Consider the following 25,221-nt stretch of genomic DNA (forward strand, 5'->3'; position numbering starts at 1 on the left):
AATCTTCAATATGGGCTACATAAAAGTAACCATCTGCTGAGTAATCGAAGGGTACAGCTTGCTTAAAGATGGTCTTGCTGCTAGTGCCAAGTAATTGTCAGAACAAAGACTGAAAGGCTCAGCAGTGATAAAACAGGGTTTTGTGATTTCCCAGGGTTTTTCCCTTCCTGCAGAGAATCATTTACATCAGAAGCCTGTCCACTGCGTTGCTTTCTAATATAACTGCTGAGTCAAGTCTGAGAGTGTTCTCCAAATTTTTTAATCCCCTTCAGTACTTTGTGAGTGATATTGAAAGCGTCTGAAAATTACATTTGAGCTTGTTTTTAACTCGCCTGTTCAGAGTGTTTGTAGAGGCCCATAAACCACTTTATGTTTCTCTATAATGCTTTTGCTTTGCGTAGTATATTCCACACCATGTGTTTCCTTTTCCCTCTGCCTGCTGGAGGAGGGGTGAAGGAGAAAGCAAGCTATCCAGGATAATGGAAGCACTGAGGTAACATATATACCATGGATTCTCCAGGACGTATTGGGCAGTGGAGACCTGTCTAGCTCTGTTGGATCAGCTTGGATCCTCTGGACTTTGATTAGCTGTGGCTCAGGGCTAGCACTAGTTCCTGGCTGGTTCCTCTGGAGCCATTGAGAGCCCGCGTGAGTTTGCTGGCATGTGTGCAGTGCAGGGACTGAGCTGCGTGGCCCTGCGCCCGATCCGTACATGTGCCGAAGTGCAAAGAGAGTTTGGCTGGATGAATTAGCTATAGCTGCATTCAGTTTAACCAGAACTAATAAATCCTTTCGGGTCTGTGATGTGTCTGCAGTGCCCATGCTAATGTTCTTGGTTCTGGGCATGCCCAGGCTGGATTTGCACGGAGCTGGTTCAAGTCTGTAAAGCTCACTGGCTTGCAGCAGCAGTGTCACTTCTATGATGAATAACTTATAGGATGAAGCACACCCTGAAACCATCTCAGTATTTTTGGGATACTGTTCCTGACTTCAGAGTTCTGATAGACCTGAGCTTGTTTTACAAGGTGGTTTTGTGGATTCATATAACTAATTCACCTTACGTTTTATGGTTTTATAGCTGTTTAAGCTAGATGAATCAATATTGACTAATTGAGATTGTCAGTCACTCGTGGCACAATGCTTTGTGAGCATCACACAAGTCCTGTTATCAGAAGTATATGGCTGCAGTGAGAGCTCGCTCAGGAAAACTTTGCTGTTTTTAAAGTTCATTTGAACAGAGCGTTTTATAAAGTTATGTTGCAATTTAAATTAAAACCCTAACTACAGTACTAGCAGGCTTAGTAGTATATGACTTTATATAGCCACTATTATTTTACTTACCTGAAGTTTTGCCTATTTTTCTTTTTCTCTCTCTTTTTTTTTTTTTTAATAGATTTGAGTATCCTAAGTCAAAATGCTTCAGCAGAGAGAGCTAGAAATATTCTAGCTGTGGAGACTTCTCCTACAGACCTGGTGGGGGAACAAGCAGCTTCCCAACCTGCACCGGTCCAACCAAGTGCCATCAATTTCTCACTTAAACAATGGAGTACCGAAATCAAGTAAGTTGGGGATGTGGGAGAGTGAGTTACCATGAGATTGATAGTTGCTGGCAGAGACTATTCTCTACTGAAAGACGTGTGTACGTGGTAGGCAGAGCTTTTTAGAAGAACCGGGGGTGATGGGGTGGATCAGAGTCTATATCTCTTCAAGTAAACTGTTTCTTTATTATACTTACTTGTTTGAAGGGCGTACTGAACATCATTGTGTAGCGTTGCTGATACCTGAAAGGAAGAATCAAGATCGAGTCCTGTAAAGCACTTGCTAGACATGGCTTTGCTCTCTGAACCCAAGCAGGGAGCCAGGAGTTGTATTCTCAGCTAGTACTGCTTTTTATCCTTCATTGTGTAATGGAGCTGCTAATTGCTAGCATTGTAGTAGTGATAGTATTTAGTGCTTATGAAATATTTCTTGTGATGAAAATCAAAACAATATAAATCATTCTTCATTTTCTTCTTTAAAAAAAAATAAAAGCACGACACACATTTGAAATATGTCAGACACCTTCTGAACAGCAGCAAAACCACATTTTATCCCCTCAGTAAGTTTACTTTTTAGCATTAATTGCCTTCAGGAAAGCAGTCCTACTGGTTTTCAGCTCTCCTGTTAAGGTTTCTTTCTAAATGTTTTTACACTTTGCCCACATAGATGGATCTTCCGCATCTACTCAAAGGATATTACAATGCTATTTATTACAGAGCAGTTCACAAAGCAGAGCTGTAGCACTGGTTAACTAGACCACATCCCTCTTGAGCTGCAAGTAAAATGTTGTTGCTTGGTTTTATCAGCAGTGCTGAGTTAAACAGATTCCTTTTAAAGCTTTCCTGTTAGGCACAGAGATCTGAGAGGTTACAAAGTGTTGTTGGCTTGGGGTTATTTTTGGTAGCGTGTTCATTTTTTGGTTGTTTTTTCTCTTTTTTTAAAGATTACTTTTTTAAGACTACTGTGTAGGTCATCATTTAAGTTTTAGGAAAGATTTCTTATTGCTGGATCAAGAAATATGTTAATCCTCTTACTACATGTCCTGTTTAAACTGGTAGTGTTGTATGGTTTCTCGGGCTTGTGTAGCCACTTTACTTTGGTGAACCAAAACTTGTGACCAGAACTTAAATCTGGTCATAATAGAAGGAAAATAACATGAATGATTTCTGTTAGCTGAATTCCTGTATACTTGAAATGTATGTTTCTGGCTTTTTAAAACTTTTTTTGTTGATTTTCGGGTTGTTTTTTTTTTTTTCTGAATTGTGGGTGACATGCTTTGGGGAAGTGTAGCTAGAAGCTCAGTGTCAGGGTAAGTGGCTCAACGTGGACTGGTTGGTGTGTGTTGATGTTTCTCTGTAACTGAGCAGAGAGGCAACAGTGGAGTAGTGGCTGGGAAACCCCTTTGGTTGGAGGGAAATGTTTCTGGTGGCAGTGGCAGATATTGTTGCATGGTATTCAAGAGCTGGCCTTTCTCGGTATAGCTGTGATCCTAATGGCTCGGAGTCCTTGCAGGTCTCTGTAAGAAAATGTCACACTGTGAAGCTCTTTGAGGTTGAATGCTGACCTCCCTCATTCCACTCTTCCTGGAAATATTAAGCTGCAGAGGTTCATCTGTCTGAAAATGTTCCTGGGAAAATAACATTTATTGTATCTACTAACAGTTTATTTTTTTAATTCTGTGGGTTGGTTTTTTTTATATAGAGCGCTCTAGTGCCCCCGTGTGCTCTGGATTTTAAAGCAGACATTCCCCCCTGTGAGCTGATACCAGTGGGAAATGGTGTCTTTGTCAGGATTGCTTGTTATGCTCAAACATCCTCTTCTGTGCTTTCGAAAAATCATTTTGCAGAGGATTTACTGAGCCAGCAGCTAAAATCTGAAGTGTGTGTGATGTGGACAGTAGTGCACTACCTCTGTCCATGTATTCTATCATTGGGATAAGAGTCTGACAACCTTGTCAAGCTATTTAGCTGTGTGGTAATATGCTAGAACCTCTGACAAATTTATTTACGTTAGCATAGGCCTTCCAGTGACGTGTCTTAAAAGCTATGGACTACCATTACCGGTGCTAGCAGGTCATGAGCGCTTAAGTTCCTGTATTTAGTAAGATAAATTTGCTCCTAGGCTTGAGTCTGGAGCAGTTTTCACAAGGAAGGTGAATTTTCTTTGGCATAGGTTTGGTTAGGGACAAGTGGATTTTCCTTCTAACGGCTATCCTCAGCTGCTCCAGAGAGCGGTACAGCATCTGTGATCTTAACTTGAATGTATTTTGCGTAAGTATTAAAGATGATCTTTTGTTCATTCAGTCCTGCAATGAACGATGCCCAATTTATAAACAAAGCTATTCAGTAATGGTGTGAGGGTCCTTCAGATGACAGCCTTTCTCATTACACAGCTTTTGTTATGCTCAGACCACTTTGAATGGAAGCCCTGTGAAAAAGCATGAAATGGTCATGTAAGTCTTGTATTTTAACATGTGCGGTTTCATTTGTCACTTCTTGATAGACGAGTGATCTTCTTTTACAGGGCTGAACAGCATTCTTTGAGTGTGTATCACAAGAAGGTCTAGTTAGTTGTATCGGACCTCTGTGGAATCAGGACAATATTGTTAATATTTTCATAACAGTGAAAGCTAATTATCAACCTTGGAAAATTAAAATGACATAGTAGTGTGACTATAAAAGCTGGTGGCAAAAAACGCCCTGCTAAAGTGTTAGAAACTCTATCCTACTAAACGTGTGCAAACAGCAGTACTGTCGTGGCTGATTGTTTTCCTCCCTTCTCTGCAATTCTGTGCAATTTGGGGCAGGGGTGGGATCTGATCACCTTTAGAATATGTGTGCACTATCCAATATGCTCTTGGATTGGGATTAGTTTTAACCCCTATATTAGAGGGTGGATCAAGGTGTTTCTAAAACTTCAGAGAGTTTTCTCTACATTGCTGGGAGCGTGTATCTTGAAGAACCTAATAGATGTCTTAATCAAATACTTATCCTTCCTCCTGAACATGTGTATGACGCGTTTGACAGAAAAGCTATTGCTATAATAACTACATTTGCATCTGAGGTAGCAGTGGTGAAATAATAGTTGGGAAAAAGTGAGGAATATGTCTTGGAGTTAAGCTACATGTATATTTACAGTAACTAAAGTCAAAGCATGCTTTTCCACTTTTTAAAATCTATTTTCAAGTACTAATTGGCATATATAGACATTTAGGCCTGAATTTTTTTTCTTGTATCTCTTACTTCTGTGGAATACAGAGCTGGAAACATACTGAATTATAGTAACCTCAAGTTATAGAATCATAAAATAAAACTTAAACCCAAAACATTTTAAAATACAGAATCATTAGATCATATGATCAGGTCTTGCATTGTGTGTCTGATTGTACTTACCATACAGTGCTTAGGAAAAATATTGTTTTTTAAAATTCAACTACCTACTTTTAGTCTAATAGAAAGCAGTGAAGCAATGCTGCTTCAGTGCTCTTAAAAATCCTGCACAAAAGCTTTACAAAATTCAGCATGATTGTTCATGGGCCTAACAGCAGTTTTTTAAGAAGCTTTTCCAGAAGTCATTTAACTTCTTGTTCCTTGGGAATTTTCAGGCTTTAAAAGGTGGTGTTCAGACAGGCTTTAAATACTGAAGTTAATCAAGAGCAGAACAGTTGATTGTGGAGTTGCATGGTAAGAGATCAGCCACTATTCAGAGAATGGCTGTAGATGCCAGGTGATGCTTACTAATTTTGAGCGCTCTAGGAAATATGTCAATCATCACCCAATTTGATCTATTTATTTAATTTGGACGGAAGATCTGAACAACGAAATGAGGCTTCTTGTCCCCAGCAGGAGTAGTGATTCTTTCTGGAAGAAGATTAAATGTATAATATAATTCAGTCTTTGTCAAGTTTGCAAATTGATTGTTTAAATAGTTTTATTAATAACCTTGAAGATTATTTTTGAATTGTACTTGATTATTAATCAGTTCAGCAGACTGTAGGAATTCTGCACTATGTGATGATTAGCCTAGAGTTCACTTTGATCAGATGTTAAATCTCTTGTGAAGCTGAAAGACTGGTTTCCCTCATCAAATGATCTTTAAGGTGTAATGTGGGTTACTTTCTGCCTAAAGATTGAAGAGTAAGAAGAGAGAATGTGGCTGACTGAGTGAAAGCATCTTTGTGGGCCTCCATGTTACACGGACCGTGTAGAAAATACTGAGATACTAAATGCGTTTCCAACTTTATACCTAAAATATTAAACTGATTCATATGGATTGATGTACAATCTCCTTCTCTAGTTAAACAAAGCCTTTACAATACTGAGCTACATTAATACTCATGGGCGTAAGTGTGGTGTTAAACATTTCTGATTGCGTGATGCTTGTGGGGGAAGCTGGGTAGGGTCATCTCGTTCTGCTGGTAAAATGTATTGTTCTTCAATAGAATTATCTGGCTGGAATTTAGAGGTTGCCTCTGGAATGTTCTTGCAGATAATTGGCAACATTCTACCTTAGGAGAGGAAAACTGCTAAGGAGTCTCTCATCACCGATTCAGCTACAGCAGGTCTCTTGGATGATCCCAAGTTTGACATTAATCCAGAATATGAAACTATAACATACATGTGTTTTGACTGCATGCTCTTCTGTTTCATGCTTGGCAGTTATCCTAAAAGTCTAAGCTACAATAACTGATCAATAAAGAGATGCTGCTTCTAAATCTTTATTTTGTTTTGTTTGGTTTTTCCTCACTGCCAAAACAAGGACAAGCAGAGGATGAAACTCGCTTTCAGAGCGAAATAATTCTTCTGTTCTTGAGACATAGCACTGTTAATAGCACATGCTATTTACTAGGATATGCTTTGTTTTCTTTGAGCTTTTATTTGGTATTGGTTTGGTCTGTGTTTTAGCTTATTTTTAATTTTCAATGTTTCAACTGCAGTGGTTGTCTTGAAAACCCCTTTCTGAAAAGAATGCAAAATGGAGAAATCTTTGTCACTTTTCCTTCTGTCTTTTTCACAGAAATTCAATGTCCTCTTTAAGAAAAGGAAATAACGAAAACCGCAAGAGCATATTTTATACCACCGAAGAGTGGGAATTGCTGGATCCAACCCCAAAAGACTTGGAGGACTCAATGGCTCTGGAAGAAAAGAGGAAACACCTGGGAGAAGGAAGTAAAGGTAGAAGTGGGAGGAAGGAAGAGGACCATCTGCCTTACCTTCTTTAGTATATCTCTCTAAATTATTTAAAAAAAATTACTTCCTTATAAATTGGGAGCCGCCTCCCATTCAGATAAAATAGAATAAGTATGAACCCTTCTTATCCACTGGTTTAGGTCCCCCGTCTAGTTTTGTCACTTGAGCTGCAAAGTTACAGGATGAAGGGAAATGTTGAGGCTTATGATGACTCAGTTGAGCGTCACCCATTGAAGCAGAGTTGCCTTTAGACTCTGAAGTATGTATATAGATGTTATATGGGCTTGCTTCTGAAATGGGGGGAAAAAAGTAGGGATACTTATGCAGTGACAGCTCATCTATGCATTGTAACCAGGTCTCATATTTGACCAGTGTCTGGAATAACCTTGTGAAGACACTTTTACAACTCCTTAAAAGCACTTTTGCAGACGTTTAAGTGATTTAATCTGTTAGAAAACATCCTTCTCTCTAAGAATACTCCTGCAGTTACATAAATGGAGGTGAAACCTTACACTAAATGCCTCTTAAAAGAAGAGTGTGCTGTGACATCAGTGATGGTTTTACTATGATCAGTTATGAGCTATTCATTATTTGAAGCAAAGTTTGCTTTGCCATGGTTAGGGTACCTTTTATTTTCTGTAATGAATTATAAAGTTCTCTTCATGTCTTATTTCACAAGTGTTAATTTATGAGCTAGATCTTTTATCTGGGAGGGGAGAAGACTTTGAGCTATATACTTTTCCCACCAAAGCAAGCCACTTGGAAAATAAAGCCTGTTAACGCTATTGTATAGGGCTGTTTAAATGCTGCGTAGAGTCTAATTTTAATGACCATATTTTTAAAAGGAAATCTGAATGCTTTGAAACACCTTTTTACTAAGTGAACTGAACTAGAAGAAATTGTTTTATGCAGGACTGACTAGTTCAGCTTTTCCATTCGATTTTGGCCGCATTCCACACAAAACAAGGCGCCCGTTAAAAGACATGATTGGATCAAGCAAAAACCGGAACAGCAGTGAATCTTCTCCAACCGAGTGGTATTCTGGTAATGGCAACAAACTAGTCTCTGAACTGCAACTGAAGTATCAAAGCCAGCAAGAAGAGTTGGAAAAGCTAAAGAAAGATCTTTTGAGCCAAAAGGTAATGAAGCCTTCAGGCAAAGTGCGCAAAAGCAAACAGATCTGGCAGGTGATTGTGAGTTTACCCTTCATGGCGATCTATCTGCATTAAAAGCTGGCTGTTTGCCATAAAATAATGCTGCTAAATGAACCTTTGTTTACAAGAAGTCTTGAAACAAGGAGGACAGAATTTTACATGGGGTGAAGATTAGATCCCTGAACGAAACTTCCATTTGCACAGTGTTCATTAACTTGGTGTGTATATCTATCTTATTATCTGAGGCTAGCTCTCTCAGTTTCTGCCAGGATCCTGGCAGATTATCACAGCTTCTGTCACCATTAGTACATGTAATCCTGAGGAACTTCTCCTTTCAAGTAATTTTTTATTTAGTTTGGTGTTTCCTTCTTTTAATTCTGGAGGAGATAGTGGGGGAATGGGGACTGATCTCTCTATTTCTTTCTCTTCTGCCACCCCTTCCCTCCCTCTCTTTTTTTTTTTTTCTTTTTTATTAACTGCATCATCACAAAGAGTTTTGTAAATGGTAGGCCTGACCATAGATCTATGTATGTAGTATTGCCCTTATACAGTGTTCTTGCTTGTATGTCCTTATAGCTCAGATTTATTAAGTACATTGGTTTTGTCTAAAAGAATTTCTCAAAATCAGTGGCTTATTCTAGGTGTATCTTTATGGTTTTGCAAGTCTTTGTAAATTTCCAGATATATTCTTGAACACTCAAGTTCTCAGGAATTCCATAAAACAAATTCCTATTTCTGTCCTTGTACTCTTAGTTAGTGTCAGAGAACTATTTCAAAAAAATATAAAAAAAACAAACCTAAAAATCCCAGTTTCATTGGTAAGTATTGCAAATGCTTCTAGGGTTAAATTTACCTTCCCACAGTTCCCCAGTGTTAAACTATTAACTAAACATGGGAAACAGCAAAGGTAATAATCCGGATTAGTGAGATTTGTAAGTGAGCAGTCTGTTCTTGTTTTCCTAGTGTTTATTGTTCATCTGGAATATGTTCCTGTGTGTGTTTGTGTGTTTTTTGCTTTTGTGTTTTGGCTTGTTTAGTTAGTTGGTTTCTGTTGTTTTTTTGTTTGTTTGGTTTTTTTTTTTTTTTATAGTTCAGCTTTCGGAGAGCTTCTGTTAGTAGCTAGGGCAAACTCCTTTTACAGTATTTCTTTTCTTAAAAATTTCACTTTGACTTATTTGCATGTAACAGCCTTCGCTTCGTGGAGGCCATAGTAGGATCTCATTCCAGCAAGGAATCAAGTAGGGTCTTACTTTCAGTGTAACTGCCTTAAACATCAGCTTCTCTTAATGCACGCGTACCCGTGATTCCCCAAGCAAAACCCATCTGTCTTTCATGGAAGTGGATAAATGCTGTAATTGTCCAGGATCTGTGCAATCCTGTGAGCAAAGACACTTGTCCATTTTTTAGTGTGAGGGAATAGAAGATGAAAATGGTAGAATTGTTAGATAGATGTGTTTTCAAAACAACAAAAATGTTCCAGTTCAGCGCCTTCGATGCTGCTTTTTTTGCAAAGACCACAGAACTCTGTTTGTGCCCTGTGGTGAGTCAGGTAATTACTTGGCTGATTCTGTGGCAAGATTTTCTAAACAGCCCTCCAAAGGCTTCCATTTCAACAAAGCAGCATGTATTTTTTTTTTCCTTCTTTTATTTTCTCTGCATCATTTAGGAAAGAGAGCAATTAGTTATCTTTCCCTTTTCCATTCTGTAATGTTCACCTCAGTTTTTTTGGCTTAAGCTCTCTTCCTATTTAGCTGTTTACCGCAGGGCTTCGTACAAGCAAGCCTTTTTTAGCTTCCAAGTAACTGCTGGGCTGCAGCTGTCAACTACTCTTCCCAAAACCATTGTAGCCTTTCTAGACAGGATCCTAAGCTCAGGGAAAGATACTTAGCCATCCATATAGGCCAGTCATTGTAAGGTGTTAGCCCGCTAGAAATGTCAAAGTGTTTCCTTTTTTCCTTAAAACACCACTGTGAAGTCTTTTATAAGCTGATGATGCCAACCCATTCCAAAGCTTTCTTTTGCTTGATGTTAGATTTCTAAGTTATAAAACTTTGAAACTTAAAACTTCACTACAATAATTTTTTTTTTTTTTTTTAATTCTCAGGAACTTGTGCGACTTCTGCAGCAAACAGTCCGATCTTCCCAATATGATAAATATTTTGCAAGCCGTCTTTGTGAGGGGGTTCCCAAAGACAAATTAGAGCTGTTGCACCAAAAAGATGACCAGATTTTGGGTCTCAACAACCAGCTTGAAAAGTTAAATCTGGAAAAAGATAGTCTCCAGCAGGAAGTAAAGAATCTGAAATGTAAAGTTGGAGAACTCAATGAGCAGCTGGGTATGTTGATGGAAACTATTCAAGCTAAAGATGAAGTGATCATGAAACTCTCTCGTCAACTCAGTGAATGTGAGGGCAATACATCCTCTCAAAGTGGAGGAGTAAATTCTTCCGTGGTCACCTGTACGAATAAGGAACTACAGGAACTGGACAGACTAAAAGTAAGAGTAATGTCTCTGTCTTGGTGGATGGGGGAATCTCTGCTCCCTATAAAAACTACTTTCTAGTCTGCTGTACTCTGTGAGCAGATCACTACAGCAGTTCTCCAAGATACTCATCAACTGAGGCTTTCTCTGCTTGGAATCTACACTTTGAACTGGTATATGGCAATCTAAACAGGACTTTATACCTTGAGCTTGTCTGTACATCCATAGTACAGTGTCCCATACTTTCAGTAATTTAATCATTGGTGTGGAGTGATGTGAGAAGTAATCAAAGGAACAGGAAAAAGTAAGGGTAAGAGGAAGACATAAGCGTGGAAGAAAACAGCCAGAAAGCTTGCTTTTTTTTTTTTAATTTTTTTGAATATCTAAAGTGAGGTGACAAAGAGCATGTGGAATGGCAAGGGAGTGGTTGGAGGAGAAAAAAGGAGGAGTGCAAGAACCTGTCTTTCTAATGCTGCTCCAGATCTTATCAATGCTTTTTTTTTTTTTCCTCTAACCCACCTCAGTCAATGTGTTGCAAGCTCTTAATGGAGTTGCTGAAGTTATCCACTTTGCTCTAAACATGCTTTCTTGTTGTATTCCAAATTGATTGTATTCCAGATCATGTAAATGTTGTATTCCAAACTGATTAACATTCCAAGGGATTTGGAGTACAAGTCAGTAATTTAAAATATGTATAAATGTTCATAATTTTCTTTCCTAAATGTGAGCCTGGGAAGTGTTAGAAAATAAAACTGAAACTAGAAGTCTTGGCAGAAAGCAGACCAAAGCTTGTAGATGCTGTGGAGTGTGGGAGTATTGTAATTGTTGGGAGGGTGCCAACATGCCCTCATCCCACACCTCAGGTTGCAGAGGTGATATTTGTAGCCTGGAGCCGAGTGGATTAGGCAAGGAAGCTTATCACTAAGGATTTATATTTTTGTATGGAGGGAGACATCAAACTTGTACTTTAAACAAGGACTGGTGAGGGTAACCAAAACCCAAGGTGCATTTGCCTCCACTTCTTGCATTGCATGGCAAGTACTTCTGGCTGATGCACAGCGCCATGGTCTCTCTGGTGTGTTCAGCGTGCGGCGTTTCTGTCCCTCTCCCCGGTGTGCAGCCTGGCAGGGCTGGGCCTGCCTCATGACAGCACCCGGCCACCAGCTGCTTTCTGCTGGGCGTGCAGCACTGGAAGGGATGCAAGTGAGGCACAGCACCTCCCTGTGACACCACCCCGCTCGTACCTGGTGTGTGTGTTTGACGGACGTGACGACTAAAAATAATATTTGATTTGATACTGATATTTTTAATGATAAGTATACTTTCTCTGGTAGGTGTTTGCTGTTGTAAGATATATTTATTAAAAATCCAGTTTGCTTTTTTTTATCAACAGGACAATCTTCAGGGTTATAAGACCCAGAATAAATTTTTAAATAAGGAGATTTTGGAACTTTCTGCTCTACGAAGAAATGCAGAAGCAAGAGAGAGAGAATGGCAGGCAAAGGTCAGAATAACACAGCATGTTCTCATTTTTGCAGTGTCCAAAGTAGTTTTCAAAATTTCAGTTGTAAATCTACTCGGGGAATGTAGCCGTGGAACGGAAATGGAATGACTTAAATGTATTAAATGTGGTATCTTAAAAAAGAAAAAAAAACAAAACTAAAAAATCCCCCCCAAAGCCAGTTCTTACAAACTAATCTTTCTGAAAGGATTTTGGAAAGAAGTAATTGACTTTAAAAATCATGTTAACCAGTGGAACTTTTTCATAACTTATGAACACAGGCATGTATATTTTTTTTGAAAACATTGTTTCCTCAAAATCAAGGGTGTAATGATTTTCTTGAAGTACGCAAAAGACAAGATACATAAACGTTTGGTATATTACTGAGTAGAGCTTTCACCTTCTGAGCACAAAGGATGACTACACAAAGGAACTGTGGTGAATGTAACTGTGGCAATGCGTTTCTGTATAGATGAATTTGAGCATAGAGAAGTGTGATAGGACAAGGCGTAATGGTTTTAAACTAAAAAGAGGGTAGATTTAGACTAGATATAAGGAAGAATTTTTTTATGAGAGTGGTGAGACACTGGCCCAGGTTGCCCAGAGAGGTCGTGGATGCCCCATCCCTGGAAACATTCCAGGTCAGGTTGGATGGGGCTCTGAGCAGCCTGATCAAGTTGAAGATGTCCCTGCTCATGGTGGGTGTGTGTGTGCACTAGATGACCTTTAAAGGTCCCTTCCAACCCAAGCTATTCTGTGATTCTAAGTTGTGGGTAAATAAGGAAGATTTCCATTGCTTGGGGCTAGGAAAACATGCACATATCACGGAATCACGGAATCTTCAGAGTTGGAAGGGACCTCTAGAGATCATCTAGTTCAACTCCCCTGCTAGAGCAGGATTGCCTAAAGCACATACCTCAGGGCTGCATCCAGGCAAGTCTTGAAAATCTCCAGAGAAGGGGACTCCACAACCTCCCTGGGCAGCCTGTTCCAGTGCTCTGTCACCCTCACTGTAAAGAAGTTTTTCCGTGTATTTGAACGGAACTTCCTATGTTCCAACTTGTGCCCATTGCCCCTTGTCCTGTCACTGGGAACCATTGAAAAGAGCCTGGCTCCGTCCTCCTTAAACCCACCCTTTAGATACTTGTAAACATTAATCAGGTCCCCCCTCAACCTTCTCTTCTCCAGGCTAAAGAGTCCCAGCTCTTTCAGCCTTTCCTCATATCTGTAGCTAAGGCAAGATACAGGTAGCTGTGGTTTGGTAGGGTTTGCTTTTGTGTTTTTGGAAACGATGCACACAGGGGCCAAGCCTAAATGTTGTATTTTTGGCACAGAGGTGCATGTTTACAGTTCCTACATGTTATTACCCAACTCATGTCTTTAAAATTCCATTTAAGTTCTTTTTGTTCAAACGTGCACAGACTAAATCTGCTACTTCAAAAGCACAAAACGGTTGAGTTGTCCTTCATACAATGTAATGATAATTAAAGCTTTCTCAGATTTCCCGCATGTGAAAATATATGTGGTAGAAAGTCTCTGGTCTGCTATTCTTCCTGAAAAGACTTTCTGTAAAAAGCCACAAGTATCTTTTTTTCCCCAAGTATTTTATATACAGAATTTTACAGTAATGCAATAAAATGCATATAACATAAGTGTTGCTTTATGTTTTCTGGTGCTATAAAAATGGGAAAGTAAAGCTGACTGTTCTTGACTTACAGGTTTCTAAGCAACATAAACTAATAGAATAATATTGAACCAGATTTTTAAAAGAAGTGTAGTACAAAGTAATTTTCTGGAGACTTATGATATTATATATTGTTTTCTGTAGTATATTAGCTTGGAAGCCAAACTCTGTCAGATAGAAAGTAAATACTTGATCTTGCTTCAAGAAATGAAAACTCCTGTTTGTTCTGAGGAGCAGAGTCCTGCTCGTGAGGTCATCACACAGTTACTGGAAGATGCCTTGAAAGCAGAAACTAGTGAACAACCAGAACAAGCATTTTTCAAACCGCACCTGGTGAGGTAATTTAGTCCTATTAAAATAAATGTGTGTGGATCTTGGTCAGCGGGCCCGATTCTAACACCGGAAAGCAGACAGTAAGGACATCTTTGGTGGATGTGGGGATTTTAATGTATTTCCCTTCATGAATAACAGTATCATCATGAAATCCTTTTGGCTATGTAAATACACTTATTGTTTTATTTGAGATCCTTAAACTCGAATGTTGCCATCTAGCTGCTGAAGGTGAGCCACAGGAGAGAGAGGTGCATTTGAACTTGACCATGTTCTTAAATACATTGCTTAATCTGTGTAGTAATATATATTGGAATATGGGAACAAAATCTTTTGTATATGGGATTGTAAAACTAATTATTAAATAAAGGATATAATTTAGGAAAATGTTTAAATAATAATTGTTAAAACTTGGAAGCTATGGGGAGTAGCTTGTGGGATATTTGAAGTAACTTTAGGGTGGGAACTTGAGAGTTTCAGGGCTACTGAAAACATTTTTAAAAGCCTTTTTTCTGGTTTCCTCTCCATTTCAGTGAATATGATATATATGGCTTTCAGACAGTCCCAGAGGATGATGATGAGGAGAAACTAGTAGCAAAATCACGAGCTTTGGACCTGAGATCGCTTTCTCTCAGTGAAAATCGAGAGATCTCCACAGGCGTAAAATGGGAAAACTATCTTGCAAGCACAATGAATAGAGAGATGATGCGCTGTGTAGAACTAAAGAATCTTATTCGATCGGGAATTCCACATGAACATCGTTCCAAGATGTGGAAATGGTGTGTCAATCTCCATGTTAAAAAATTCAAGGACAGCACTGTTCCTGGGTACTTCCAAACCTTGCTTCAGAATGCTCTGGAAAAACAAAATCCTGCATCCAAACAAATTGAGTTGGATCTTTTGAGAACTTTGCCAAACAACAAACATTATTCCTCTCCAACATCCGAAGGGATCCAGAAGCTGCGAAATGTGCTGCTGGCATTTTCGTGGAGAAATCCTGACATAGGATATTGCCAAGGGCTCAACAGGTAAGATTTTGCAAATCTTGAGTTATAACTATGGAGCAAAACACTTAATGAGCCTTTCAAATCACACTTATAGCAACATGCTTTTGGACAGCAATTTGCCTTGTGGCTTGTATGTTCGTTATTTATAATGTTTTAATAAACAAATTACTATCACTTCTTAAAATAATAAAAAAACTCAGAAGACTTGGATCATGAGACTTGTAAAATCAGCTTGGCAAAAGAAGTGGAATTAACTCGCATAAGTGGCCTACTTAAATGTAGCTTTACATTGTCTTTATTTGTGTCAGTTGTAGGGGATCTTCTTGCTTTTGTGTGCAAGAATTTGGTAGGGTTTTTTTTTTTTTTTCAAACAAGCAGAAATAAGAGCTTGAAAGCTTTTTGTACTGCTAAGGCCACAAATTTCAGCATTTCCCTCAGGATGTCTTCAGTCAGAATTGCAGTAATCTATTTAAGGATGATTCTCAAGTTACAAGGCTAAGAAAAATTTTAAGTCATTGCAATTGGTCTTTGTCAAAATAGTTTTGGTACATCTGTAGTACAAGAAGGTGTTATTGGAAGTAGGTATGTTAGTCGAACACCCCATGATATAATACTATAGATGTCCATTTGTGCACTAATTTATGTACTAGAATGGGGTAGAAGACTTTTGAACAAGAGCAGTTTCGTCATTTGAAACTGCACTGAAGAAGCAACAGAATAGAGGCAGTGAATAATATAGTAGGGGCAGTGAGGTGGTGGTGGTAGCAGTAGTAGAGTTAATGATTAATGTAGTAATAAGTATTCTTTTTGGGAGTATTCATTAGTAGTGGTTACGTTCTGTAGATAAATCATACATTTTTAGTATTAGTATTGTCACTGGCATGTCACAAGACATGTCTGAAGAACAGAGCTGTTGCAGCAACATGTCTCCAGTGACCAGAAGGTGTTAGAAATGCTTTTGCTAAATGTCAGCTTTCTGTGCAACCTTTTTTTCTCCTGGGCATTTTATTTTTTATTTTTACTGTGAAGAATTCTGCATTTGGGTATACTTGCCGAAGTTAAAAGCAAATAAAATATTTATTCCTTGCTTTAGTCCTCCTAAGCTTTTAAATTGTGGTCATCTCATTAAGCCATTAACATCAGAAGCAGCTCGTGTTGTTACAGCTCCTTTTGTGTACAGAAATAAAGCAAGTTTACGTGGAGAAATATATTTGAGATATTGGAGATATAATATTGGAGATAACCATTCATATTCAAACAACTATCAGCAACATGAAGTTGTTCTCTGATTTTTTTTTTTTTTTTTTCTTCATAATACTCATTGGGGACAGGAAAAGCAGGAATGCTGCCATTTAATCTTTTTCTTTTTTTTTCCTTCTCTACTTTAAGAAATTCTTAGAACAAGTTTAGTCTTTCAAAAATTTTAGGGCTTTTTCTTTTCCTTAAAAGGCAATAGTAGATAAAGACAAAAGTGTTAACTTCCATTTATCTTAATGGATATAAAGTAAACTTCCTAGAAAAGGATTTTTCTAAATTTAGAACAGTTCTGCATGAAATGTAAGAACCATCTGTTCTTTCTCCTCTTCAATAAAGAAAGACAAAAGTCTGGGAATCAGAGTAGTAAATTAAGACTTGGAAGCTTCTAATTATTTTGCCTTAGTTCCTGGAAAAATGGCTTCTAGCAAATCACTGTTTTCTTATTTAACTGCATGAAAATACTTGGCGTGGCTGAGAAGGCATCTCATTGCCCCATCTTAAACTTCATTAACAGCTTTGCTGTTCAGTGCTCTCCTGTTAATACATTTATCTCTGCTGGACAGTAACAAAGGCTTTATTGTAAATTGTTATTAATATATTTTGTGATACTATAATAATATTTTTCTCCAAATTTTCAGATTGGTAGCAATTGCACTTCTGTACTTGGAACAGGAAGATGCCTTTTGGTGTCTAGTAACAATAGTGGAAGTTTTCATGCCTCGTGACTATTATACTAAGACGCTGTTAGGATCTCAGGTATGTGCTCTGCCAAAATAAATCCTGGTCCTGTAAATTACAGCCAGTCAAAAATTTTCCTCTAAAACTGTCTGATAGGCCTTTTCGTGGGATGTGGTGGATAGCCAGAGGTGAGTTCCAGGCACCGGGGCCCTTGATTGGACAAGGACTCTTGAGTATAAGACTGAAATAACTGTCCAGTGACCTGCTTGGAGCTCCAGTCCTTAACCCCTCTTCTGGTTATTAGCTTTACAACATGGATCAAACTGATTTATCATTTATTTCTTCAAAATTATGGGTTGGGCGGTGTGTGGTTTATGGGCTCTCTGGGAGAGTGGGGGTGAGAATGCATTTTGCACTACTGCAGGCAGTATACGCTGTAGCACTCCTGCTTCCAAGTGATGCTCTGGTACATGCTGCCTCCTCTCCAGGTCTTTCCCCAGCTTGTTCCCCGCTGCACCAGTGCAGCATGAATGACCTGTAGTAGGAACACAACATCTGCATGTGAGGAGCCCTCTGAGACTGGAGGTGGACTGAGAAGCAAAAGGTGGTGTCAGCAAGGGTGGTGTGCATTGGGGTGGCCACGGATGTTTTGGGTGGATCTATCTTAAAGTGTTAACTAGGCAGTCCTGGATTTCCTGGTTAACTCTTGAAAAACTCGCACTTACGGATTGGCAATAGCCCTGCTTTGTACCATACGTATGTTGGAAAGCATTGGAGCAATAATGTCCTATTTGTCATCTCTCTAGGTTGATCAGCGAGTATTCAAGGATTTAATGAGTGAGAAGCTTCCACGACTGCATGCTCATTTTGAGCAATACAAAGTTGACTACACTCTTATAACTTTCAACTGGTTTCTCGTGGTATTTGTGGACAGTGTGGTTAGCGACATCCTTTTTAAAATCTGGGACTCCTTCCTATATGAGGGACCAAAGGTGAACTGAATGAGCTGAGTTTTTTTTTAATTGTAACCTGGTAACAAAATACTGTGGTGTTATTGAGTGCAGGGTGGAGGAAGGTTGTTTCACAAGAACCCTGTCAATTAAAATCGCTGGTAGGAAAAAGGGGAGGGAATGTGTATAAATTACCAGTCAAAACATTTTCCATTTTGTCTGTGTTCTGCAAGTTAAAAGCTTGAGTTAATATGGAAGAGTTCTAAACGCCAAGTATTTTACTTTCACCAGCCACCATTTATTTTTTTTTACCTTTGAAAAATAAAGCTATAGACACTACTGTTCACTCCTAAATGCAACTGTCAATCATGTAAGTAATCATGTCCAAATGAAAGCTACTTTTATAAAGAAGAAAGCTTAAGTGAAGGAGGCAGAAGTAAGAAGTATTGGAAAGGTGTAAAAATAAGCTGTAACCGAGCGCTAATGCTTGTCTCTGCAGTAACTGTTTGTTTTATTCCTGCAAACATTTAAAGTGCAACTGACAAAACAATGACTATCTGGGCTCCTACCTCATAAATTAAGGGGTGGGAGTTTCATGTGTTTCATGCTGGTTTTGGCAGCTTTTGGAAATGGGGGACAAGGCAGGGAAGGGAGATAGAGGGAGGTGTGGTGAGGGAGCTGAAATGCAGCCTGCAGGAAGAGTAACACTTTGAGTTTATAATAGATAATGAGAATCAGTGTATTCTGTTCTTATAAAGAACCAAACACTGTATGTATTTTCATCAGGTAATATTCCGATTTGCCCTGGCACTTTTTAAATACAAAGAAGAGGAAATCTTAAAACTGCAAGATTCGATGTCCATTTTCAAGTACCTTCGATATTTCACACGCACTATACTTGATGCCAGGTGGGTATCTCAAACTTGTGTGTAATTGCAAGGCTTTTAGCAGAGCATGAAAGAAAGCTGTTGTGGTTTTATCTAGATCTTAATTTAGATGCAAAGCAACTAGAGATGAAACTAACTACTGAGATTTCTGATGAGTAGTTTATCTAGCAGAGACAAAAGCACAAGTGATAAATGCATAATTTTAAAATTTTAGGTATGTGTGAGATTACTTTGCCAGGTTGGTTGTGTTTGTTTAGCAGTTGTATTGTGGTAGTGACACTTAAAAATTTGGATCATAGGTGAAGTCTCACCCCGCATTGCGGATACAACTTATGTTGTAAAATGTTTAATGATAAATACAAACATATCCTGGCACAAATATTAAAAGCGTGAGCTATGACCCACTAGGTTTAGATCTCTTATGCATCATTAATGCATAGGCTAATGCCACGTAACTCCAGCTGATATTAACACATACTTTGAAGCAGAGAATAAATACAAATTAGATACTCATCTGTTTTCAGTCCTTACATAGGAATTACAGTTTGTAAATCAGGGTCTAATGTTTTTAGGTTCCTAGTTCCAAGACTGTAGAGCAGCAGATTAATCTTAAAGAAAAGCCATATTGGGATTGGTTGAACATCTGAAAATGTTTTGCGCAGATATTATAACTCGCTGATTTTGAATTTAGTACAAAATCATATAATGCAATTGGAGGTGTTTGGTTTTACCGTAATAAATTCTGCATGAATTTAGGCTTGTACTTCGGCTCCTACTGCAAGAGCTATTCGTTATTTTTACTTCCTGTGTTTCAGTTTTGACTGGAGAGAAGTTAAAACTGAATAATATTACTCTGTGCTTAAAAAGGATTGCTGGGACTGATACAGAGAGAATGTTCTGCAACAGATTTAAATGGTAAAAGTCTTGATAACAAACGTTGCTTCCTCTGCTGAAATCTCTCCAAAAACTCTTGAGGGGGAGTTGCGTGGTGCTTTGTATTTTAGCATTCCCTCCTTTGATTTGAAAAATGCTGGACAGTTGTTGTACTCAGCTGTTTGTGACCAAAATAAATGCTGACTCTGATTCCAAATCTGGAGCTGATGAGAAGTATGTACTTGATTTTGGGAAGAGGATGCACATATTTTGAACAGAAAACAATGAATAAAACGAATGGATATTTTATAATTGATAAATAGGCTATTTTATAGCTTATCACCAAATGTGTAATGTGTAGTACAGGTAGCACCACAGCAGTATTGCCAGAAACTAAAGACTGCAAAAGAGAAGGGGGGTGGGAGGAAGAAAAAAAAAAAAAAAAAACAACCAAAACAACTTAAAAATGAAATCTTTTTGATATTTAATCAGAGCTGCAGATTTGTCTTTCCCTTCCTCTTCCAATTATGTAACAGAAATGATGTCTTGGCTCTCCTGCCTAAACTTTCTGGTGCTGAAATAACCTATTTTAGAGAATTCTAATATTGCTGGAAGAGATCTCATTTTGATATTAACAAAATGAGCTAGTCGGCTGTCTTTGGGAGACGGTGAGGTCAGTTTGGGTGAGGACAGAATTCAGTGTGTCAAAGATATTTACAATACAAATATATCCTGTGGTGGTCTGTAAATATCTGGGTTTTTTAGGATTTTCAGTCACAGTCAAAGTAGTGGTGTAGTGCCACCTAGGGGATATAAATTTCGCATGTGAGAACTGATAGGGTATCACTCAAACCACCTGGTGTCTTATTTTATGTTTTTTGTACTAGTTTTACAGCATAAAAATTTAAAACAATACAAAAGGATGTAGAATGATGTCTTTCCTGATATGGACGAAAAAAATCATCTTGTTGTAGAGGAAAAACGCAGAAAGATTATTTTTGTAGAATACATGCACATCCTGAATGGGTTAGAAAATTATTGTCCACAGATTTTCGAAGTGTAAGCTCTCTAGTGGAGAAAAGTCTCTACAGACATATGTGTAATTATACTCCAGGTTAGAGGATGTCATAGTTAGTTGTTTTTTTCTACAGTTGGAAGTTGTGTTCCATAGCATGTTGTACACAGGTAGAGAAGCTGTTGGAATACATTCTGCTTATAAGTAGTAGAAAATTGTTCTTGTTCACTCAAAAATACAGACCTAGGGAGACCTTAGCCTTAAATAAACTGTCCAAATAAATTTTCTTAATATTTGGTTTTATCTGATAATTAAACTAGAATAAGTTAAATTTCAGTTCCCCTTTTTCACTTAGTAAATAATTAGATGTTTTTAAGGTATAGATCAACAGTAACAGTGTAGTTAACTCTGTCTTTGGACTGATTAGACAGATCAGTTACTAGTTTTGCTGTGACTGAATGATAGTATGATGGTGATGGATACTTTTGTGGTGCTCTGCTGTGTGATCTGACAAGCTTGAGTTGACACCGGCTCAGAGATCTCTGTGCTTCAGCCAGCAGAATCCCTGAGCTTTCTCACTGTATTATAAAGTTTGGATGATACATGTTTTGTATTATCCTTGTTTGTATTTGTATTATCCTAGGCTTTATGTGGTCTCTTACACCACTTCATTATCTTGGATAACCAGCTTCAGTGAGTTACGTGAAGGAAGTTCTCCAATCTATAATCAGAGAACTGGATGTACCAAGCATTCAGTCTAGCCAATGAAGCTCTGATTAGCCAAGCTTGCATCTTCTGTTCCGTGTTGTCAAGGCTGTAATTGCTATAGTGTTATTTAGAGTTTGCAGGTGGCTTTGTGAACTGTTGAGCATTTGGTAACACTTTATTACTTGAAATAACTTTGGAACTGAGTGCTTTATAGGCCTTTCTTGCAATACTGATGACATCTGAGACCTGTCAGGTATGTGAAGGAGACCAGAGATAGCAGCCCTATACTAAATATTGATATGGATGAAGTTCAAAACTGATTTAAAAAACCACCAGATGTGAATGCTTGTCTTCTAATGTTGTGTAATCTTACAGGAAACTGACTGGTATTGCTTTCGGGGACCTGAATCCTTTTCCATTACGTCAGATCAGGAACCGGAGGACCTATCACCTGGAGAAAGTGCGTCTTGAACTAACTGAACTAGAAGCCATTCGTGAGGATTTCCTGCGTGAACGAGACACGTGTGTAGAAAAAAGAGACCTTATTAGTGATGATGAGGAGGATAGTTGAAACTACTCAACATAAACTTTTCTTTGGGATTGTGACCAAAGTGAGTTAACCTCCAAAACACTTTATTAATCCTGTCAAACAGAATGTAAATGAGTTGCTTTTGGAAATATGCAGGACAGATTTCCAAACCCCAGCACTTTCAGAAATACTGCTTTGTATGGAGGCCAAACACTTCTGTTTACATTTATGTTTGTGGAATTGTATGTAGAGCACTTACTTTCTGTCTCAGTTTAGTCAAACAGCTGAATTGCCAGTTGGTTTCCTGCAGTGCGCTGTTAGTGCCTGTATGTGAAACAGGAGTAAGAAAAGTCCATACTCTGTTTACCACATTCATTGCCATTCCGCATTTTTTGATGTAATCATGTTTTTTTGTAGTGCAGGTTCAGTGTGGGAGGACATCACATTTTTTGGTTCCAATAAATAGCTTTCATCATGTTGTTCTTGAATAAACTAGCCATTCTCCAGGTCACAAACTAGAAAGTATGGGATGAAGCACGGGAAGAACTTTTACATTCCTTTGTCTTTTTCTGAAGTGACATGAAAGGAATCATCAGACAGAACACTTGAATATATGTACTTAAAATAAAGGTAAAATAAGTACCTATTTGTCACTAAATGTTCAGTGTATACTGAAACAGTAATATCAAACATCACTTATGCTTTTCTGGGCAGCTGTGTTGATAAAGAGTTTTGTTAATGCAAAGGGGTTTATAGGTCAAATTCTGTTTAGTCACTTTTATTTCTGTTCACTTTTTTGATTGCAATGTCTCTAAAAAGCCACAACCAAAAACCAGCTATTATGGAAGAAGAATGCCACAGGAGTACCATGTTTTAGTATGTAATTAGTTGTGTATCTTTTGAAGGCATTTTTTAATTATTATTATTTTAATGCTTGTTCCTATTTAGGGCTTACAATAAGATGAAGTCTTGATCTTTAAGAAGAAACATAGCATTCTTTTTGCATGAATGTATAACTATTGTACAATAGCAGTAGTGATAGGATTCCTAAACCGGATATTTATCAATCAATCAAAGGGGCCTAAAGATCACAGTGTGCACGCCAGAATTCAAGATCCTTTTCCAGCAGAAAAATGCAAGATTCTCTTGATGTGCTCAGCTTTGCTCCGAGTGTTGCATGCACATCCTACAAGATGGCTGTAAGGAAACGTGGGGTGTTTGGCTGTGGTGTTTCTGACTATGGAAGTGTGACTGGAGCCCGTTCTTTCTCATTTGATTACTAGGAATACTCAAACGGTTCTGAGGATGAGGAAGGCTATTCTCTGGACTTTTGCAGTGTTCTTTCTTGAGCTGTCGGATCTTCAGAATGTTGGATTGACTTAAATGTTGTGTCTGGATGTGTCACGATAAAACCAGCATTCAGATACTAGGCAGCAAATCACTCAGCTCTGGAGAAGTGGTTAATTGGCAAAAAACTTGGTCGGGAGTTGTCATGTGCATTGAGCTTCTACTTTGTGTATTTTCTTTCTGTTTTTTTTTTTTTCTGAGAAAAAGTAGGACTTCTTTATCAGGTATACTCATGTAATTGTTTTAGAAAACTTAAGCATGTACAGGGAGAAATCCTACTTCTGTTTCACAGCACTTTTTTTTTTTTTTTTTTAAAATGTATTTGTAGCCTTCTCTGAATAAGTGTATTATCAGTCAATTTATCTGGAAGGGAAATATTTAATCAGTGGTGAACATTGTAACTTACAGGACTACTTTTGATAGAAAATGTGTGCTTCTTCGTATATGACATATAATTTTTAATTAGACAACAAATCCTTGCCCATGAGGGACACATGGTATGATCATCTTGGTTTGTTCTGTTAGTGTCTTCTTAAATGTCCCCTACCTTGTCTGTTGTAAGCAGCAGTTTGGGGGTTTTTTTATTCCCTAGTTACTCTTGGTCATGTACTTGAGTTTATTAGGCAGGTTTTTCATATTATTGCATGTACTGTATTTTTTTTTTTACTTACACATCAGTGTTAGAGTCTAAAAACGGGACCAGGTTTTCTAATTTTCTGGTTATGCTGTCTTGATTTAGAAAGAGCTGGTCTCTAAATCAATCTGTAATGTCCGCTTCTTCTTTTGTTGTAATCTTGTTTTCAAGTGTAAAATGAAATCTTTCTAAGCCGAAGATCTTCCTTCCAGTGGCAACAGTTGAAATGTTAAGGTGAAGAATTTAGAAGTATGTACCTACTCTATTCCCACAAGTCTGTTATTCCTGGGTTTTGAGTCTTCACTCTGAACTAGTCCTAGGACTTTAGGAGATGTTTTCAAACTGATTTCATTGAAGTCTTCTGATTGTGAAGATAAAACTAACTTTAGGGCAACTGTTCAGGAAGTTCTCTAGCGGCCAAAACATGACCTGCAATGTTACAGGACCATTTCTTTTTTACAGTTGTGCTGATGGTTCAATTTGTGTGTGTGTGTGTGTGTGTGTGTTGTTGTGTTTCATTATGTAAGTTGTTACCTAATTGTATGGTAAAACTATGTAGCCCTGTTTCTTATGCCACTGCGTGAATCTAATACATTAATGTTAGGAAGCTTATGGAAATCATTTGTCTCTGGGTATTTTGTTAGCTTGCAAATATGAAATGAGTTGATGCTGTTATACTTAAGTTCCCAGCAAGCTGTTGGCTTTGTTTTATTAAGCATTGTTACTGATGCCTTAGTGAAAAGGTCAAAAAAATTGCAGAGGCATCTCACCTCTGGCCACTAGAAGTCTACATAGAACAAAAATGAGATGCATATAGCAGGAAGCAACATCAGGGGAAGCTTGCCTTGCTGCTGTAAATGTCTTTGGGCGACTGTTAGTTTTCTAGTGGTACTTAATCTGGTAACTTTGAAGAGCAGTAACTAGTTGGGGACATGCAAGATACACAGGCAGTATTAAACCCGATGAAATCAAGCCAAAATACAGTGTGCCTCAGTGGCCTGCAAAAGCTGAACTGCATAGATACCAAGTGTTTGTATTTAGGGGTAAACTTCTGAAACAGTGCATGAGGATTTAATATTCCTGCCAGACACTTAGTAGGAAATTAACTTGCTAATCCAAATAAAGACCACTAAGACTATTTTTTAACTTCAAGGTCATGCACGTATGTGCAAAGAATTCCTTATGTATGGTTCCCAGTATATGTGATGTAAAACAAACCACTAAGTTGCATCTTGCATAATATATCCCTCCATCTTCATACATGTATGCGTGGCTTTCCATTGAAACTTCTGGTTACTTGTTTAAAATGTTCTATTATCTTCTATTAAATAGGCAAAAAATTGGTGCACTACACCTCTAGCTATTTTAAAACTGCACAGTATTTCAGCTTTACCTGTACGTGTGTACAGGTAGTGTTATCATCCAGTGTTATCAGACTGTTTGGTGGTGGTTTGTTT

General features: G+C 38.1%; 1 protein-coding gene across 2 annotated transcripts in view; it reads left to right on the top strand.

The window, feature by feature from the left end:
• TBC1D2B (TBC1 domain family member 2B) overlaps positions 1–23,796 on the top strand; it is a 34,982-nt gene extending 11,186 nt beyond the window's left edge. The window contains exons 3-13 of one of the 2 annotated variants that reach the window (XM_063346571.1): positions 1,394–1,559; positions 6,556–6,713; positions 7,641–7,867; positions 9,987–10,379; positions 11,758–11,868; positions 13,694–13,887; positions 14,413–14,907; positions 16,782–16,899; positions 17,628–17,813; positions 18,558–18,679; positions 21,630–23,796. In XM_063346571.1, the coding sequence (XP_063202641.1) occupies positions 1,394–1,559; positions 6,556–6,713; positions 7,641–7,867; positions 9,987–10,379; positions 11,758–11,868; positions 13,694–13,887; positions 14,413–14,907; positions 16,782–16,899; positions 17,628–17,813; positions 18,558–18,679; positions 21,630–21,825 (2,366 nt within the window). In that variant the 3' untranslated portion in view covers positions 21,826–23,796. Of the gene's footprint in view, positions 1–1,393; positions 1,560–6,555; positions 6,714–7,640; positions 7,868–9,986; positions 10,380–11,757; positions 11,869–13,693; positions 13,888–14,412; positions 14,908–16,781; positions 16,900–17,309; positions 17,424–17,627; positions 17,814–18,557; positions 18,680–21,629 lie in introns of those variants that run through there. The other variant, XM_063346572.1, reaches the window with a different exon arrangement.
• Positions 23,797–25,221: the final 1,425 nt, after the last annotated feature.

Source organism: Chroicocephalus ridibundus, chromosome 9 (assembly GCF_963924245.1).
Source record: "Chroicocephalus ridibundus chromosome 9, bChrRid1.1, whole genome shotgun sequence".
NCBI classification, from domain to species: Eukaryota; Metazoa; Chordata; class Aves; order Charadriiformes; family Laridae; genus Chroicocephalus; species Chroicocephalus ridibundus.